This window comes from Haemorhous mexicanus, chromosome 3 (assembly GCF_027477595.1).
Source record: "Haemorhous mexicanus isolate bHaeMex1 chromosome 3, bHaeMex1.pri, whole genome shotgun sequence".
Classification (NCBI taxonomy): Eukaryota; Metazoa; Chordata; class Aves; order Passeriformes; family Fringillidae; genus Haemorhous; species Haemorhous mexicanus.
The window spans coordinates 10272590-10289895 of NC_082343.1; the positions used below are offsets into that span (position 1 = coordinate 10272590).

The following is a 17306-nucleotide window of genomic DNA, read 5'->3' on the forward strand; positions in this document are numbered from 1 at the left end:
TATGTTATAACCTAAAACTATATTTAGCACACTACTTAAGAGAATTAGTACAGCATTACTTTCTAACACAACACATATAATATTCATTTCAATATTTGCAAAAAGTCAATAATAAAATACGCATTTTTCACACCAGGAAGTTCTACGCTCCCTGCTGAACTCGACAGCGCGCTCCCAAGCAGCCGAGGCCCGTGAGGGCAGAGCTGCTTCCCTCATGCCGTGCCAGGGGAGGAACGCGGGACCGCATCCCACACTTAGCAGGGACACCCCGTCCGTCGCCATTCCAAGGCGGAACCTGCCGCCTTCAGCCAAGATGAGCTCGCTGCCGCCGCCGCCCCGCCATGCTTGGTAGGGGTACACCTCTCCCCTCCTTCTGAAGGGCGGTGTGGCGTGCCCTCAGCCAAGATGGCGGCGGAGCCTCCGCGGGCGCGGGGCGGGCGTGCCGCCGCCGCCGCCATCTTGGCCGCGGGCAGCGCGTACCGCTGAGCTGGCCTTGCCGGGCGCGCGGGGCGTGCCGGGAGGGAGCGGCGCGAGCGGCGCGGACAGGTGGGAGCGACGGGGCTCCGAGGGAATGGGAATGGGGGGTCTGTGTCCCCTGAGGGACACAGGCGGTGCGAGGCGGTCAGTGACGGCCCCTCTGAGGGGGAAGGGGTCGTCCTCTGTGAGGGGAGCCAATGGCGTCCCCTGCAGGCGGGTGTGGTGGGGGCGGTCAGCGGTGTCCCCTGAAGGAGTGTGGAGCGTGGTCGGCAGTGTCCCCTGGCGCGGTGCTTTCATTTTGGGTCAGCAGCGTCCCACAGAGCAGCACGGGCTCGGCGCTGTTCGCTTCGGCCGGGCTGGGCATCGGCAGTGTTCCCCCTGGGCAGGGCTGAGGTCAGGTGTGTGTCCTGTGGAGGATCCGCAGTAACCTGTAGCCGTGCTTTGCCCTTCGGCCGTGCCGGGGATCAGTGGTCTGGGGGGCGGAGGTGGCACCTATGGATGCACTGGGGTCTGTGGTGTCCCCTGTAGCCATGCCAAGTGCACCAGCTGGGCCATTCCACCTGTCCTGCCGCTCTCCTGACCCCAAAGTAGGGCCACAACTCCTGTCAACCCCAGCATGGCAGTCAGGGCTGTGCCTGGGGCACGGAAGTGATGCTGGGCTGCAGCTGGAGAAGCATTGGATAAATTTGCCCTGTGGCTGTGCTGCATGCCTGAGATGTCAAATGTTTGTATTGCTGTTCTGATGTGCGGGGTCTTTTACAGGCAGACTCAGCTCTGAGTTTCACCTTGACAGGCCTGTTTCTCGTGGGGATGTGTTTTGAACCCTTCTGTTTGTCCGTCCAGTGACAGGAGGTGGAAACATGGGGCAATTCTGCCTAAGCTTGATTTACATCCTTAATAGTGAGGAAAATGTCAGTGAATTTGGAGTTCTGTAGGAAAATGTTACACCAAAATTTCCCCTCCTCTGAGGGGTGGTGTTGCTTCTGTTTTCTCATGTGTGTGACCCTCCTGAATATCCCACCTGCAGTGAGGACCAGGATAAGGTAATCCTGGAGCATCTGCAGCTGTAGGTGAACCACTGAGTTTCCTTTTCTGAAGCAGGTTGTGGAGCTGCTGCTTTTGGCTCCATGAGTTGCTGCTAGTGCTGTGTGGTGTTTTTGTGGTCTGGATTTGACAAGTAGGTTTTTTGGTAAGCTTGTCCTTGCCTTTCTCAGAGAAATCAAAAGTAGTGATGGCCTGGAAGCTCTTTTTTGTGTCTTATTTTGAAGGGTTTAGTGAGACAACACAGAGAATGACTCCTCTGTTGTGTTGGAGATATTCCTCCTTGATGTTTTCTGAACTCTTCTGGACTCTCAGTTCCTTCCTTACAGTGGGACAATGATGCCATGCAGAGTGGGTGTCCAAAAGACCTTTTTTGATATTTTGTCATGTACTCCCTTCCCTTTGTAAGCAGGTCAGGCTGGCAGCTTGGTGACGTTTGTGATTGGTTTGGTGTCAGACTTGGCCTCCTTTTCTCCCTGCAATGTTTCAGCTGAAGGCTTCAGGACGTGTTGCAAATCTGGCCTGTTTTCCTTTACTGACCCAGTCAGGCAGGATTGCCTTGAGGCCAGCATGAGGCTGATTGGATTTTGAGATGTTAAATGTGAATCATTATGAAAAAACCCCAACCTCTTGCATTCTGACTTTGAATGTCGGCTTTCCTTGTTTCTTTGTTGGATTTGGCAGTGTTTTAATTGGCTGTAATGTTGATGAGAGCACTGGACAGAAGAGATTAATGGAGTCACGTGGTTTAGTTGATAATGGGATTAATGCATTTTACTGTGTTGGCTTTGTCCTGCAGTGCCTTGTGCCCCCACCTGTAGTTGATCTGCTGAGCTCCTTTGCAGGCCTGTTGCCCACACCAGTGGCTGCTGCCCAAAGGTGCCTTCTTCTGTCCTTCAGGAGCTTCTGGGGGCCATGGCGACGTACCTGGAGTTCATCCAGCAGAATGAGGAGCGCGACGGAGTGCGCTTCAGCTGGAATGTGTGGCCCTCCAGCAGGCTGGAGGCCACCAGGATGGTTGTGCCCCTGGCCTGTCTCCTGACCCCGCTGAAGGAGCGTCTGGACCTGCCCCCCGTGCAGTATGAACCAGTGCTTTGCAGCAGGCCAACCTGCAAAGCTGTGCTCAACCCACTCTGGTAGGAGTTGCTCGGCTGGGGATGTTCAAGGGGCTGGATAGGATCTGATTTTCATCTGAGCTTCACTACTTCCTTATTCCCCTTTTTCTCTGCCCTATGCCTGGCAGCCTCTTTCATTTAGATGTGGTGGCCTTTTTAAAATCCATACATCAACATGCCTGTTACTAGAGCTTCCAAGAGGACACAGGAAGATCTTTTGGGAGGCTGTTAAGGCAGAGAATCCTCTCAGCATCCCAGAGAATTTTATGGTGAATGAGGAAACTCATAATAGACAAAGATACCCATTATACTGGTATAATACTGGTATACTCAAATCTAATGATTTGAGTTCTCTGGACTCTGATGTTCACTTGTTTTCCTGCTTCCTACACGTCCTGCTGCTTGTAGGTCAGTTCCAGTAGGAGCATAATGAAGTAATTTTAGAGGGCTATCTTGGTCCCAAGATCATGTGATGATCACCATGCTCGGAGCGTGGTGTTGGGCTGAGAAAAAGCAGGGAATGTCAGTAAAAGGAAGTGAAATGAGATCAAAGCCATGGAATGAGAACGTGGCGAGGCATCCTGCACTAGCAGGATGTTGTACTGGGCTGAGGAGAGTAAACTCTGTGGGACAGGGAACAGCCTGTTTGTTCTATGTTTGCACAAGATCTGGGTGGATGGCTCCTGCTGCTCTGAGACTGGAGCACTTGTGTGCTACAGCTGCACAAACAATAAGACATGAGATGAGCCTAAGTGTAGTGAAAGAATTATTGGACCCAAGGCTGTGTCTGCCAAGGGCTGAGCTTCAGAAAGCTGTCAGTGGTCCCTCATGCTGACAAGCCTGAAAATGGCAGGGCTGGATTAGCTAATGATCTTCCTGGTAATAGAACCAGAGTCTGAGTCCCAGCAAGTCACACTTGCTGTTCAAGCTGGAGTGTCTGTTTTTCCCTCAGTGCTGTGAACCAGCATGGATTAATGAATTAATTGTGAAACTTTGCTGTAAAATTGTTCCTGAAGTCACACCAATGCCTCATCTTTCCCTTGCAGCCAGGTTGACTATCGGGCCAAGCTTTGGGCTTGTAACTTCTGTTTTCAGAGAAACCAGGTGAGTTGGAAAAAGCACTTCCACCTTTTCACTGAATACTTTATTGATGACATTCCCTGGATATTAAACATAATTCTGCTTCTCTAGATCCCTTCCCTTGGCCTTCTTCTCTTGCTGAACCCAGGCTAGAGCACAGTCTGCTTTATCTGACATAATGTCAGTGATTTTACTGGCATGCAGAGCATAGCAAGGAGATAAAAATGCTATTTTGTTCCATGTGTCCCAGTGTGTTTTTTGCATCTGATATTCCTGCAGATAGTGGAATTCATTAGATTTGAGTAGACTTTTGTCATCAGAAACTATGGCTAAAAGAATTTCAACTACTACGTTGTTGCTGTAGTAGCCTTTTTATTTACACTGGATTGAACAGCTATCCATCCTGCTGGCCACTTGTTGTCTGTGCTTAGGAAAAGCACTGTGGGTTTCTTGTAATGAGTTAATCAGGTTGGTGCAGTGGCAGTAAATAAAAAGTTGAATAACCACATCATCAGCAGGGCAGGCTCTGTGCTGCAGAAGAGAGCCCTACATTTTTGTCCTGCAACTTCCTTGTCCTAATTTTTTGTTCTCTTTTTCAGTTCCCCCCAGCATATGCTGGCATTTCTGAAGTCAATCAGCCAGCAGAGCTTATGCCTCAGTTTTCAACAATTGAATACATAGTGCAGGTAAATGAACCACAGGCCAGTCTGGAACTCCCAGAATTGTCTTATTTGTGACAAATGATCTATGTGTAAAATATTCTTAAGATAATGCAAATAAATATCTGCAAGGTGCTTAAGAATAGGCTCATTTTATTCCTTGGCTGGAGGCTTTATAAAATGTCATTTCTTCCCACGTCAGCGAGGTCCGCAGACGCCGTTGATCTTCCTGTATGTTGTGGACACGTGCTTGGAGGAGGAGGATTTGCAGGCCCTGAAGGAGTCCCTGCAGATGTCCCTGAGCCTGCTGCCTCCCGATGCCCTGGTGGGGCTCATCACTTTTGGCCGGATGGTCCAGGTTCACGAGCTGAGCTGTGAAGGGATTTCCAAGAGCTACGTGTTCCGGGGCACCAAGGACCTGACAGCCAAGCAAATCCAGGTGTGCTCTGCCATCCCTGGCTGCTCTGCCATCCCTTAGGCCAGGGGCTTGTACCTTACAGCTCTGTTGGGCTCTCAAGCACAGGGCTCTCTGGGAGAAAGGAGGGCTTGGTTCTCTGAGCCGTGAGCATGTTGCCCTCCCAGTATCTGTCCTGTCTTTTTGCCTTTGTAAATATCTTGGAAGCTTGTTCAGGATTGAGTTTGTGTATCTCACATAATGGACCCATGATCCATTCCTAATGGCAGTGCAAAGATGAGTAATTTTACAGATTTAAGTATATTTAATGCTGCAGTATTGCAGGCCTCAGGGTATTTTAAATAATAATACAAGTGATATGTTTAGTGTTTGAATAGTACATCTCTGCCTTCTCTTTACTGTCTTTAGGATATGCTTGGGCTTTCGAGGCCAGCTGTCCCCATGCAACAGGGAAGACCTCTTCAAACTCCAGAGCAGCCTGTTATTTCCAGCAGGTAAGCTTCACCAGCACAGCACACAGCAGGGCAGATGTTTTATGTCCCTTTATACCTGTAGGTCATGCTTCTAACCCTGGGTTTTCCAGGAAGGGAAAGAAGATTTAAATGGTATTGTCTTGTCACAGTTATTTACCTCCATTGAACACAGTTTTCTCTTTCTCAGCTTCTCTGTTTCAGTGGTAGCTCTCATGCCTTTCAGCAAACTCAGCTTTGAAATTCTTTCCTGTTCTTTATGTGACTTTGTCTTCTTGTCAGTTCCTGATGTCTTGCTTTGATCACACTTTTTATTTTGCACAGGCTTGTTATCTTGGAAAGTTTGCATGTAAGAAGACAACCTGCTGCATGTCTCTTGACTTCTGATTATTGTCTCGGTGCAATTTATGTGTGCCAGGAACAAAGAGGCAGGTTTTTTTCTTCTCCAAACTTGGAAGCAGGAAAACACTGTATTTGAATTTTTGCAGGTTCCTACAGCCTGTGCATAAGATTGACATGAATTTAACAGATCTGCTTGGAGAGCTGCAGAGGGACCCATGGCCAGTGACCCAGGGAAAGAGACCCTTACGTTCTACTGGAGTGGCTCTTTCAATTGCAGTTGGCTTATTGGAGGTACTTCTAATGCTGTTGTTTGAGCAGGCCAAAGTAAGCACATGGCCAAGCTTGCTGAGATGAATGCAGCTGGGTTACAGTGGGGTGCAGAGGTGCAATTTGTCTCTACTGACATGTGAGCTGTGCTAGCACCGGCTGATGTAGAGTGGGCTGGAAGGTTCCATCTAAATGGTAAAATTTGCAGGTGTTGAAAGGTCTCTGATTCTTGTGTGTGTTGCCACACAAGAGGGGATACTGTGCACTGGATTTATCTAAGTATTATCTAAGATATAAGTAAAGAGAACAGAAACTGCCTGCTTCCTGTTTTGAAGACATGAAGCTTGATATGGTTTGAGTTTAAACTTTATCTGAGTGCTGGGACTGTCAGGAAATGCATCACTATTTATTGAGGTGGCCTCTAGCAGGGACAGGTCACCACTGACATTGCAGGAGCACATGCAGACCCTTCTCTAAAGAAAGCATTGTTGCTATTTAATCAGTTTCCCTTTTTTTTTTCCCTCGCCCCCTCTCTGATATAAGTCTTTGTTTTTATTTTAGGGCACATTTCCAAACACGGGGGCCAGAATAATGCTGTTCACAGGTGGGCCACCAACACAAGGGCCAGGCATGGTGGTGGGAGATGAACTGAAAACACCCATCCGTTCCTGGCATGACATAGAGAAGGACAATGCAAGGTTCATGAAGAAGGCCACCAAAGTAGGTACTAGGGCTTGATGGGTGTGTTTAAAAGCTGAAACTGAGTGTTGTTTCAGAGCACTACATGGGTTGCATGGTTGTCCTTGAAGCAATCCAAGTCTTTGTGTATGCTAAATTGAGAGGATGGTTAAGGGAAGGGTAAAAAAGCTTCCTCCTGGTTAATTTTCCATCATGGTCTTCTGCCTCCTCAGAGAAGAAAGTATGTCAGTGTTGTTTCTTAGCTGATGGGTGGGTGGAGAGTTTGTTCATATGCATCATTGTATCTCCTCCAGGAGAGGAACAAATCTCCCGAGAACTGATTATTTCCAGAAGGCCTCCTTTGTCTTCTTGACATATGAAACAGCCATTAAAACAGAAAAAATGTCAGATATGAAATGTGCCTGTTGGCTTAGAGAAAGCAGGGTGACACCTGTTCTCTTAACTATCTTTGGGTTCCCAGCAAGTCATCACAGACTAGATGATCCCTTGTCATTTATGCGCTGTTTATATTTGAGACAATAAACTCAGACTCATCCAAATGCATCCCTCATCCGAGATGGGAGCAGTGTGCTGCAGCCAACATCTCTTTAGCTACCACAGCACTGGTGGTTGCCCCATGTGTACCTTGTGTTGGCCTGAGGTGGGGAGCAGCAGAATTGCACATTGCAGCCTCCTAACCCCGGGTGTGTGTTCCCAGCACTACGAGACTCTGGCCAACCGCTCTGCGGCCAACGGGCACTGCATCGACATCTACGCCTGTGCCCTGGACCAGACAGGGCTGCTGGAGATGAAGTGCTGTGCAAACCTCACTGGGTATGTTCACAGCAGGGCAGCACACAGCTGGCACCTGCTTTTTGGGGTTTTTTTGGAGGGGGAGAACAGTTCAGGAAGCAATTAGGTATGCTGTCAGGGCAGAAGGGTTTTTATCGTTCTGTTCTAAACTGTGGTTTGAATTTGCCAGGAATTATATGGCAAGCCTCACCTGATCCCAGTCTACATTTCTGGAGTCTCAAAGCAGCATGTGAATTAGCACTGCTGTTAGAAAACTCAATGGTGGGTAGAAGCTTTCCTTGTGTGGGCCAGATTTTCTCTGCTTAACAGCTCGCTTATGCTTTCTCCAGGGATTCTTGACTTCCCTGGGCCCAGTTTTAAGTGACATGTCTTAAGGGGTAAAGATCTCTGTCCCATACTGCTAGAAATTATCTCTGTGAGGAAGGCTGTGTGCTAACCCAGGCCTTTTGGGGACTTGGCATGTCTTACTGCAAGTGCAAGGTGTTTGTAAATAACTGTTCAGTGCTCAGCAAGGAGAAGAGTGACTGTTTGACCCTGTGGATGTGTTACTGAGCTGCATTTGGTCAGGCCTGGGCTTGCCAGGGCACTTAGGGGAGGCCCAGCACCTTCCCTGTGCTGCAGTGGTGCAGCCACCCCTAGTGCCCTGGTGTGGTGTGGGTGGTTTCAGCTCTGCTCAGGGAAAGCAGGCTGAGCAGAGAGCTTCACAGGGTTGAAACACAAACGTTTTGAAGGCTGCTGAAGCAATGGCAAGAAACAGAGTTGAGAAAAGAAACTGACAAAGATCGAGCACTAACCCCTGTGGCTTTGTAGGAGGCACCCATGAATCTGCACTCCCTGGTATGAATCCTGCCTATGCAAAGGCATGCTCTAAAGCAGTAACTGCATGTGTTTGCACGTGTCAGAGGTTCAGGGATGTATCCTTTGTGCTTCTAGTCCCTAAATGCTTCAGTTCCCTTGTTTTTTCTTTTCCAGAGGACACATGGTGATGGGAGACTCCTTCAACACTTCACTCTTCAAACAGACCTTCCAGAGGGTATTTAGCAAAGGCTACAATGGGGAATTTCGGATGGCTTTTGGTGCAAACCTGGATGTGAAGGTCAGAGATGAGTTTCATTGCAGCAATGGGGAAATAGAAGTGCTGTTGATTAAAAAGTCAGTTTAAGTCTCTGGGATGTTTGGGGTGTAGGAATGTCTACATGTTTGAGGTCAGATGTAGTGCTTCTTTGGGAGAAGCACTGTACTGGAGGCATATTTATTTGGAAGCTTAGTAATTTTGTTGTTGTGTGGGGTTTTTAGTTTTGTTTATTTGGTTTGGTTTTGTTTTATTTAAAGCAGCCTCTCCTCACTCAACAAGGAACATTTCATACAGTTTCATCCCTTATAAATATGTCTTCATTATTAAATGTGATTCTTCAGATTCACTAATTGTAGCCGTGGATGGTCTGGGAAAATACCATCTCATTAAAGCTGAGCAACTAATTTAGACTGTATGTATTCTATTTGACTGACTTAATGAAAAAACAAACCTTTTTTTTTTAACCTTGTTCAAGACCTCCAGGGAGCTGAAAATTGCAGGAGCCATTGGACCATGCATATCCCTGAATGCTAAAGGGCCATGTGTGTCTGAAAATGTAAGTTTCTGACATGGAAAAATCTTAACTAAAGAAGTAAATATACAATGCAAAGTTTCTGTCTAGACCTACAGCTGAACCAGAATGTCAGAGTTTTCCAGGAAACATCCCTAGGAAATTACAGCCTTTCTTAGACCAAATTCTTGCTTCCTAGGGCTTTAACTGTATAGCCTTCAGTAACTTCATTCACACCCAAAAGATAAGGAATCTAGAAGGCCTGCCATTACTTATACCTCTGATCAGAATTTAACATAAGCTTGCATTTCCTTCTGCTAGAGGAAAATTGCTGCTTTCTTTTTGATTCTGTGCAGGAACTTGGAATTGGAGGGACATCTCAATGGAAAATCTGTAGTCTGGATCCCAGTACAACTCTGGCCATTTACTTTGAAGTGGTAAATCAGGTCAGTCCTGCCTTTTTTTTTTTTTTTCAATCATCTTTTTTACTCATCAGACTACTTGTTACAGGTCTAGAAAATACAATGGCACCGCCTGTGTAGCAGGTATATGGTTGCAAAGCAGCCAAGTGTTCTGTGATGAAAATTTCAGAAATTTTTTGTATGTGTCTATTTCTTTTATGTGCTGTGGGGGCTTGTTACAGCTGGGAAGAGTTCTGGAGAAGGCATCATGTTTTGAAGTGTGCCCTTGTTTTATTTGCAGCACAATGCACCCATCCCTCAGGGAGGCAGAGGGGCAGTGCAGTTTGTCACCCACTATCAACACTCCAGCACCCAGAAGCGCATTCGTGTCACCACCATAGCCAGAAAGTGAGTACCCTCTGCCAGTGCTCTGGCAGAGTGGCAGCACCTTCAGCTCCAGTCTGTGCTGGGATTCCTGGCTTCTTGCTGCATGCATTGGCACACGTGGATGCACGTGGCATTAACCCTTTGCTCACCCTGCAGCTGGGCAGATGCACAGACTCAGCTCCAGCACATTGAGGCCGCGTTTGACCAGGAGGCAGCTGCCGTGCTCATGGCACGGCTGGGAGTGTACAGGGCTGAGTCTGAGGAGGGACCTGATGTTCTGCGTTGGCTGGACAGGCAGCTCATCAGGCTGGTAAGACCAACACACTGAGCTTGGGGACATTCTTGATTTCAGTGAAAATGGAAGAGACAACAGCAATCGTTTTTTGAATTGACTCGCTTTGTTTGTGCTTAGATCATGGTCACATAGCTGTAGCATGGAATAACTCAGAACCCAGTGTGATCAGCAAATTTAGGATGGGATAGGTGAACATCCCATCATGCTGAAAGAGGTTGAATAAGGGAGAGGGAAACACAGAATAATGCAGGTGGGATGGTCACTGGTTCAATCCTCCTGCTTAAAGTAGGACCAGCTCTGAAGTTAGAGCAGCTTGCTCCAAGTCTTGTTCAGTTGTGTTTTGAAAATCTCCAGAGGTGGGACTTCTTATGCTTCTCTTGACAGCCTGTTCCAGTGTCTGGTCAGTCACTGGTTTTATGGGGTTTTTTCCCCTCTTCCCTGCCTCTATCTCTCAATCAGAATTTCCATTTCCCCAGTTACCAGTCAAGTAGACAGCAAGTTGACTCCCTGCTCTCACTCTTCATCAGTGAGTGAACAAACCCAGCTTCTTCAGCTTCATTTTCTTCATAATATGCTCCAACCCTTGACTAACTTGGTGGCCTCTAGACCAGTATATCCATGTTTGTCTTGCACTGGAGAGCCCAAAGCTGGACACAGCATTTAGATGTGAGCAAGTTCAGGATAGTAATCTGAATTAAGTCTGAAGCCTCATACTGTCTCTTGCTTTGAATTTCACAAGCTCAAATTGTCTAAGTCAGTGCTGGTCTTGTCCAAACACCCCTGTAGGGTTGGTACTAACACAATATGGCACATCAGACCCTAAAAAAACAGGGCCAGTCAAATAGCGATAGGAGCAGAAGCACAAACAGGGGCAAACTGTTTGCTGCAATGACTGTGGGATCATTTAGAGTTTAATTTCTAAAACCACTGATACTTATTTTCAGTGAAATAGTGAAATACTTATTTGCTGTTCTGCAAGAAGTGTTCCATAGGGTGCAGAACAGTATAGGTGTAATAACCCTGAGTTAATGGAAAAAAAAAAGTGTAGTGCTGTAGAGGCACCATTTCTTTCATTCTTGGATAATTTCAAATCTAGACTTTATGAATATATATATATATATATATATATATATATATATATATATATATATATAAAGATTAAATCTTCATTCTCATTGTAGTGAGACAGAAAAAACACTGACTTAAAGAAAAATAGCCTGTAAATGCTGTAGTACTTGTTCTTGTGAGGTTCATGCCTTGATTTAAAAATTAGCAGAAGAACACCCTGTAGAAAAAGAGATGTAAATTCTATTAAAAAAAAGAAAAGAAAAAATAGAGAGATAACCAAAGTAACCATTTTGCTTCCAACAGTGTCAGAAATTTGGACAATACAACAAAGATGATCCCAACTCCTTTAGGCTGTCAGAATCATTTTCTTTGTATCCTCAGGTAAGAATGTCACTGCCCACAGCCGTGGGAAAAGTGTGCAGGGGTGAGTGGGAATGATGATACAACATCTTGCACTATTGGTCAGATTCAGGAGGGGAGGAACAGGTGCTTTTTTAATGTAATGGACTGGTCCTGTTGTTCAGCACTGCCAGAGACCAATAAGGGAAAGAAGTCTGAGGAGTTACTAAGGGCCAGACTTTTTCCCAAAGAATTTGCTATTCAAAAATACTGGAATTGGGTCCAGATGTTTTGGCAACTTTGGCTGATATTTCTTGTCTCACTCCTCTTTCTGGTGCAGTTCATCTTCCACCTGCGCCGCTCCCCATTCCTGCAGGTCTTCAATAACAGCCCAGATGAATCTTCCTATTACCGGCACCACTTTGCCAGGCAGGACCTGACCCAGTCCCTCATTATGATCCAGCCCATCCTTTATGCTTATTCTTTCCATGGGCCTCCTGAGGTGAGTCTGTGTTTTCCAGGAAGAGGTTAATCAACTCAAAACAATGAGTATTCAGTTGAAGTAACACTATTTCAGCCAAAAGGCCCTTGTAGATTTAAAAAAAAATTATTAAAGGACAATATACTTTTATTCAAGATCATATCAAGTTACACTTGGATGGGCATAGAAGTTGCTCGCTGGCATCCTGAGATCTGAGGGCTTAGGGGTGCCTGACTTTGTTCTTTATTTTTCCCAGCCAGTGCTTTTGGACAGCAGCAGTATTCTTCCTGACAGAATCCTGCTGATGGATACTTTCTTCCAGATAGTTATCTACCTTGGCGAGGTATGGTGAAACACACATTCTCTTTCACTTTTTGTGCTCCTTCCCTTCTGTCATGCGTGCAGACAGCTTTGCTGCTAGTATGAAATATTAACAAACTAACTTCTTGCAAAGCCCACACAGCATTGTGACCATGTCATGTACATGCTGCTTGTTGGAATACAATTCCCATCACTGTCAGAGTAAAAATAATACTGGAGCCACTAAGGATGTGTTCTGCACCAAGTAGCAGTATAGGAACGTGCTCTCTGTTGGTGGAGTGACAAAACTATCTTTTGTTTCCTTAGAAAGGAAAAAGGCCTAGAAGTTTCTTTCCTCAATTTGGTAAAAAGACACCTCATAGGACTTGGGGCACTTCGCCTCAAACTTAAGGATAGCCAGTTGGACAGAAGCCAAAAGGTCCCACTTGGGCAATTTACTAGAAGAAGAAGACAACAAAGGAACCAATCACTTTTGTGAGGTGTTTTACCAGGGGCAAGAACCTCTTGCACCTGGCTCAGTTTTTCTGTGTGAAGAGTTTTGTTATTTTGCCTTCTATAAATCTTTTCTGTTTCCAACACTACCACAGAAGCCATCCTGCTGATTTTATGCCTTTTAAGGTAGCTGAGCTATCTTGGGTGTGATATAAATCTCCGAGAGCTTATGAGACTTAGCTCGAAGAGACCACATATCATAGCAGCTGTTGTGTTAGCTTGGCCATGAAGGTGGTCCCTTACCAAGCCTGGAAAAGGCCAGAGAAACTGGAAATGAAGCAAGGCAGAGTTACAAGATGATACATATTTTAACAGAGTTGCAAGTATTTTCAGAGAAGTGACTTTTAGCTTGCAGGGTTTTCATACTTAAGTACTGAGGCTCTTCAAGAAATCAGGCAGTTTTCCTGTTTTAAATAGTGGATGTTTTTGAGAGCTGCTGCTTTATTCTTTCTCTTATGACTGAGGAAAGTGCTTAGATACTGTCCCTTTCTAAAAATCTTCTGAAGTTACCTTAAAGAGTTTCTGTCCTCTGTTGCATAGCAAGACACTCAGCAACTGGGTAAAATTCAGACAAGGGAAGAGCTGAGTGTCTGACCTGTGTATGTATAGAGGAATTGCTGCAGACATATGGTGCAGGCAATGGATGCCTTGAAAATACTGTAAGGCCAAGTCAGATTCAAAAAGTCAGTGATTTATAAATGCTTCATTTCTGTGTTGACACAGGCTGAAGCATATTGAAGATTTTCAGCAAACTGCTCTGACACTGCACAAATTGCTGCCAGGTTTTGTGTTGGGTGCCTGTGCTTAAATTCAGGGACAGAAAGTAGTGCTGTAGGCACAGTAGTGAAGTTGTGTGTTCGCCCCTAAGCAGAATCACATGTAGCATTCTGCTGCCTTAAGACATGCAGGGTAAAAAGGGGGGGCTTGTAGACATCTCTGCTCCATTTTAATTTCCTCCCTGTCCCATCAATAGACTATTGCCCAGTGGCAGAAAGCTGGCTACCAAGACATGCCTGAATATGAAAACTTTAAGCACCTCCTGCAAGCCCCACTGGATGATGCCCAGGAAATCTTGCAGACCAGATTCCCAATGCCACGTTACATCCACACTGAGCACGGGGGCAGTCAGGTAAGGAAGTTTCTGGAGGAACTCTTTCTGTTGTTGCCTAGAGCAAATGGCTCATTCTGCTTTTCTGAAAGGATGGTTTGGGTAGTCAAACACAGTTTAGCTCTTCAAAGTACAGAGCTTGCATATTTTCTTACCAGCTATTACTACAACTTTGTCTTTTAATTAGCTGATCACTTGCTGGATATGCTTATTAAAATCTGAGGGTGGAAAAAAATGGAAAAGCCAACTTAAATATGTTTTTATTCCCCAGTAAAAAGGTGGGAAATAAATGATTTGGTTATGTGTCTATAGTTAGCTTGCTAGGACAGTAATGCTGAATGATTGACCATCTGTATCTTCATTCTCAAACACTGAATGAGGCTATAAAATTGTTTTTATTTTCACTCTTCCTGGAATTGCAGTGTGCTGTTCTTGTTTGTAGCAGTAAGAGGCAGGAACTGATGCTCCAAACCAAAGATTTGGTGTTGATTTTTGATGTGACCCTTTTACACTGGTCTTGCACTGAGCCCTTTTTGGAAGAGCAGAGGTGGCATGGGGAGAAGAGCAGTGCTGGTGTTTCCTGTGCCATGGAATCAGAGCTGCTCTGCCAGGCGAGCACAGTCTGCTGGAGCAGGGCACTCAGTGCCCCTGGGAGACAAGCTGTTTGTGGAGCAGGGATGTCTGGACATGAAACCTGCTTAAATTAACCTAGTACCTTGCAAAAGCAGAGGAACATTACTGGTCATGCATCTAGAGTGAGATGAAACCTGAGGGAGCAGACAGGGCTCTCTTTTTACCAAACTTCTCCTCTTTTGTCTTTATAGGCCCGGTTCCTCCTGTCTAAAGTGAATCCTTCTCAGACCCACAATAACCTCTATGCCTGGGGCCAGGTAAGCAATGGAGGAGCTGCTCATGATTGGGAATGCCTGTAAAATACACATGGACACGTTTGTGTGTGCAGTGGCCTACCTGTGTCACCAAGTGGCCACAAACAGCATTACATTTATCTTTGGTTCCTTATCATGGTAGCACTGGATGATCAGAATGGAGTTTTCAAGCTTGGATGTCATGCATTTTCAGTATTCTGGAAAAAGCAACTAGCATATGGATACATATAGATCTAATTTAGCTGAGGATACTAGGCTTTTTTATCCTCTTTGTTTATCTTGTTTGTGTAGAGCTTTGGGCAGCAAAATTCCCAGTGCTTTAGGAAGAAGAGACTTCCCAGCAGCAGTTCAGATTGTATCAGAGGATAATGTCAGTGCTGTTTCCAAAGAGTGGCATCTGGCTTTTGCAGGAGATAAAGCTTTTAGCAGGCAGTGAATTCAGAGTTGCTGATATTTGATTTGCTTTTAGTTCGTCCCCTGTGTTAGCAACAGTATTTTAGGCTCATTATTTCTTTGTTTCTTCTGCAGGAATCAGGAGCTCCAATCCTGACAGATGATGTGAGTCTCCAGGTGTTCATGGACCACCTGAAAAAGCTGGCAGTTTCAAGTGCATCGTGACTGATCAGACTGAGCAGCAGGAGCAGACGATTTACATGGATCGTGTTGATGACAGAAGCGGACCAATTTATTTACATTAACTTTCTTCTCTTTTAAACTAGGGATTTTAACTGTTACACGAAATAAACATTCAGGGAGAGTTTTTTTACTTCTCCCTTCTAATTTATTTGTATTGCTGTTTGTCTATATTCTGTTCACTGTGCGTTTTTCTCACATCATAATTAGAGTTGAAAGGTGTTTTAGCCAACAGATATTTTGACAGCCTTTAGCTTGACTTTTAATGTTCTTAAGAGTCTCCCAGCAAGCAGGGGGCTGTATAAATGAAAAACAAAACGGGGTAGGAGCACCGTTCCTTAGTGTTGTCCCCGAATCCCGCTGTTGGTGCCACGGGCGGCTCTCGGCTCCTTTTGCCCCGCCCCCCTCGCCTGCCCTGCCCCCTGGCGCGTGCCCTTTTTGGGGGCGGGGCGTCCGCGCGGGCGGCCATGAAGCCGGCGCGCGCCGCCGTGTGGAACGCCAGGGCCGCGCTGCTCTACTCGCTGGGAGCCTGGACCACGCTGGGCGCCCTCATCTACTACGGCCGCCTGGAGAAAGCCGGCACCGGCACCGGTACCGGCAGTGGGGCCTGCGGTCACCTCCGGGAGCTGGGGAGGTTTCGCTGAGGGAGGGCCCGCTCGGCGCGCGTCGTGTCCGGGGCGGGGCTTGCTCGGGGGCGGGGCTTGCGTGAGGGAGAGCTGGGCCGCGGGCGGCTCCTGGGCTCTCCTGGCTGCCGGGGTAGGGCCGGGATCCCCCCAGTCCCGCTCCCGCCGCTGCCCGGCCGGGGAAAGTAACGCTGGGTGTTGCTCGCCCGCCTCTCGGGACACTTTGGGCTGTGTGGCTGCCGGCTGAGTGAGCCGGGTGTCCGCCCGGCCCGCCCCCTGAGTCCCTCCTGAAGGGAGATAAATCCCGTGTTGTTGGGAGAAACTCGTGCTTTATGTTAAGCCACGGGAACGGGCACTAGGCTTTTGCAATCCTGTTGCTTTTATTTGCGCTGTGGGAATGGTTCGAAGCTGTGCTGCGGGAGGGTTAGGCTGGACATTAGGAAGCATTTCTTTACTGAGAGGGTAGTCAGACATTGGAATTAATGGGTGTTTGCACTGGGCTGCTTGGCTAGTTTTGATGTGGATAGCTTGGGAAACTTGATAGCTTGTTGTTACTGCTACTGTAGTACTGATAATTGTCCAGTATCAGTGCAGGTATCTGATCCTTCCCCATTAAATCAGTTTTTCTGGCTATGGTTAACAGATCTTTGCTATCTGATTCTCAGAATGGAAGGAAAAGCAAAAAGAATAATGAATGCCCACATGGCTGCCATGATAAAGGGATAAAACATTTTTATTGTTGTGCACTTTTTTGTCTTCCTTACCGTCCTTTCTATTCCTTAGAGAATGAAAATGATCCTGAGGCAAACCAAAGGGCCCGCAAGGAAGTACACACTAAGGAATATCCTTTTGGATTGACAGTGACAACAGAAATAACATACAAAGAGGTTCAGCCTCCTCTTACTCGGCTGCTCAGGCGTGTGGTATCATTCTTTGTTCCTAATGATGACCCTCCTTCTGAAAAGTGAGCTGTTCAGAAGCTCAGAACGTTGTGCTGGACCTCTGAGAACATCATCCCAGTGCCTGGCACCAGACCACTGCTGGAAAACTGTCCCTTGCTTTGCTGAAACAGCAGCTCTGCCCCACTGGTGTGAAGTTGCTTTCCCAGCAGGACAAACCCAGGTGCTCCAGACTGTACCTGGGGTGGCTCCTCTGCTGGGCAGGTCTGAAATGGATACTTCAGGAACCACGAGTAAATGGGAAGGAATGTAGTTTAATGTTTTGGTCACTGGAGTTCTTAATGGTCCTTCAAATAAAAGCTCATGAGAGATGAGTTACAAGTGTGGAAATGTTTCTGTAAGGTAAAACTTACTAAATGTTCTGCTCCA

General features: G+C 46.5%; 1 protein-coding gene across 3 annotated transcripts; it reads left to right on the forward strand.

The window, feature by feature from the left end:
- Positions 1 to 224: 224 nt before the first annotated feature.
- On the forward strand, positions 225 to 17251 carry SEC23B (SEC23 homolog B, COPII coat complex component). 3 transcript variants are annotated; one of them, XM_059840816.1, is made up of 21 exons: positions 225 to 348; positions 2419 to 2654; positions 3680 to 3737; positions 4313 to 4399; positions 4575 to 4811; positions 5196 to 5281; positions 5746 to 5890; positions 6428 to 6586; positions 7263 to 7378; positions 8330 to 8453; positions 8908 to 8988; positions 9300 to 9389; positions 9646 to 9752; positions 9888 to 10041; positions 11398 to 11475; positions 11774 to 11935; positions 12171 to 12257; positions 13701 to 13856; positions 14660 to 14725; positions 15251 to 15946; positions 16762 to 17251. In XM_059840816.1, the coding sequence occupies exons 2-20, from the start codon at positions 2434 to 2436 to the stop codon at positions 15338 to 15340; spliced, it is 2304 nt and encodes a 767-aa protein (XP_059696799.1). In that variant the 5' UTR covers positions 225 to 348; positions 2419 to 2433; the 3' UTR covers positions 15341 to 15946; positions 16762 to 17251. The 3 variants fall into 3 exon arrangements, with proteins under 3 accessions (XP_059696799.1, XP_059696797.1, XP_059696798.1); XM_059840814.1 differs by lacking the exon at positions 225 to 348 and adding an exon at positions 394 to 546; XM_059840815.1 differs by lacking the exon at positions 225 to 348 and having other exon boundaries at positions 2321 to 2654.
- The last annotated feature ends 55 nt before the right edge of the window (positions 17252 to 17306 follow it).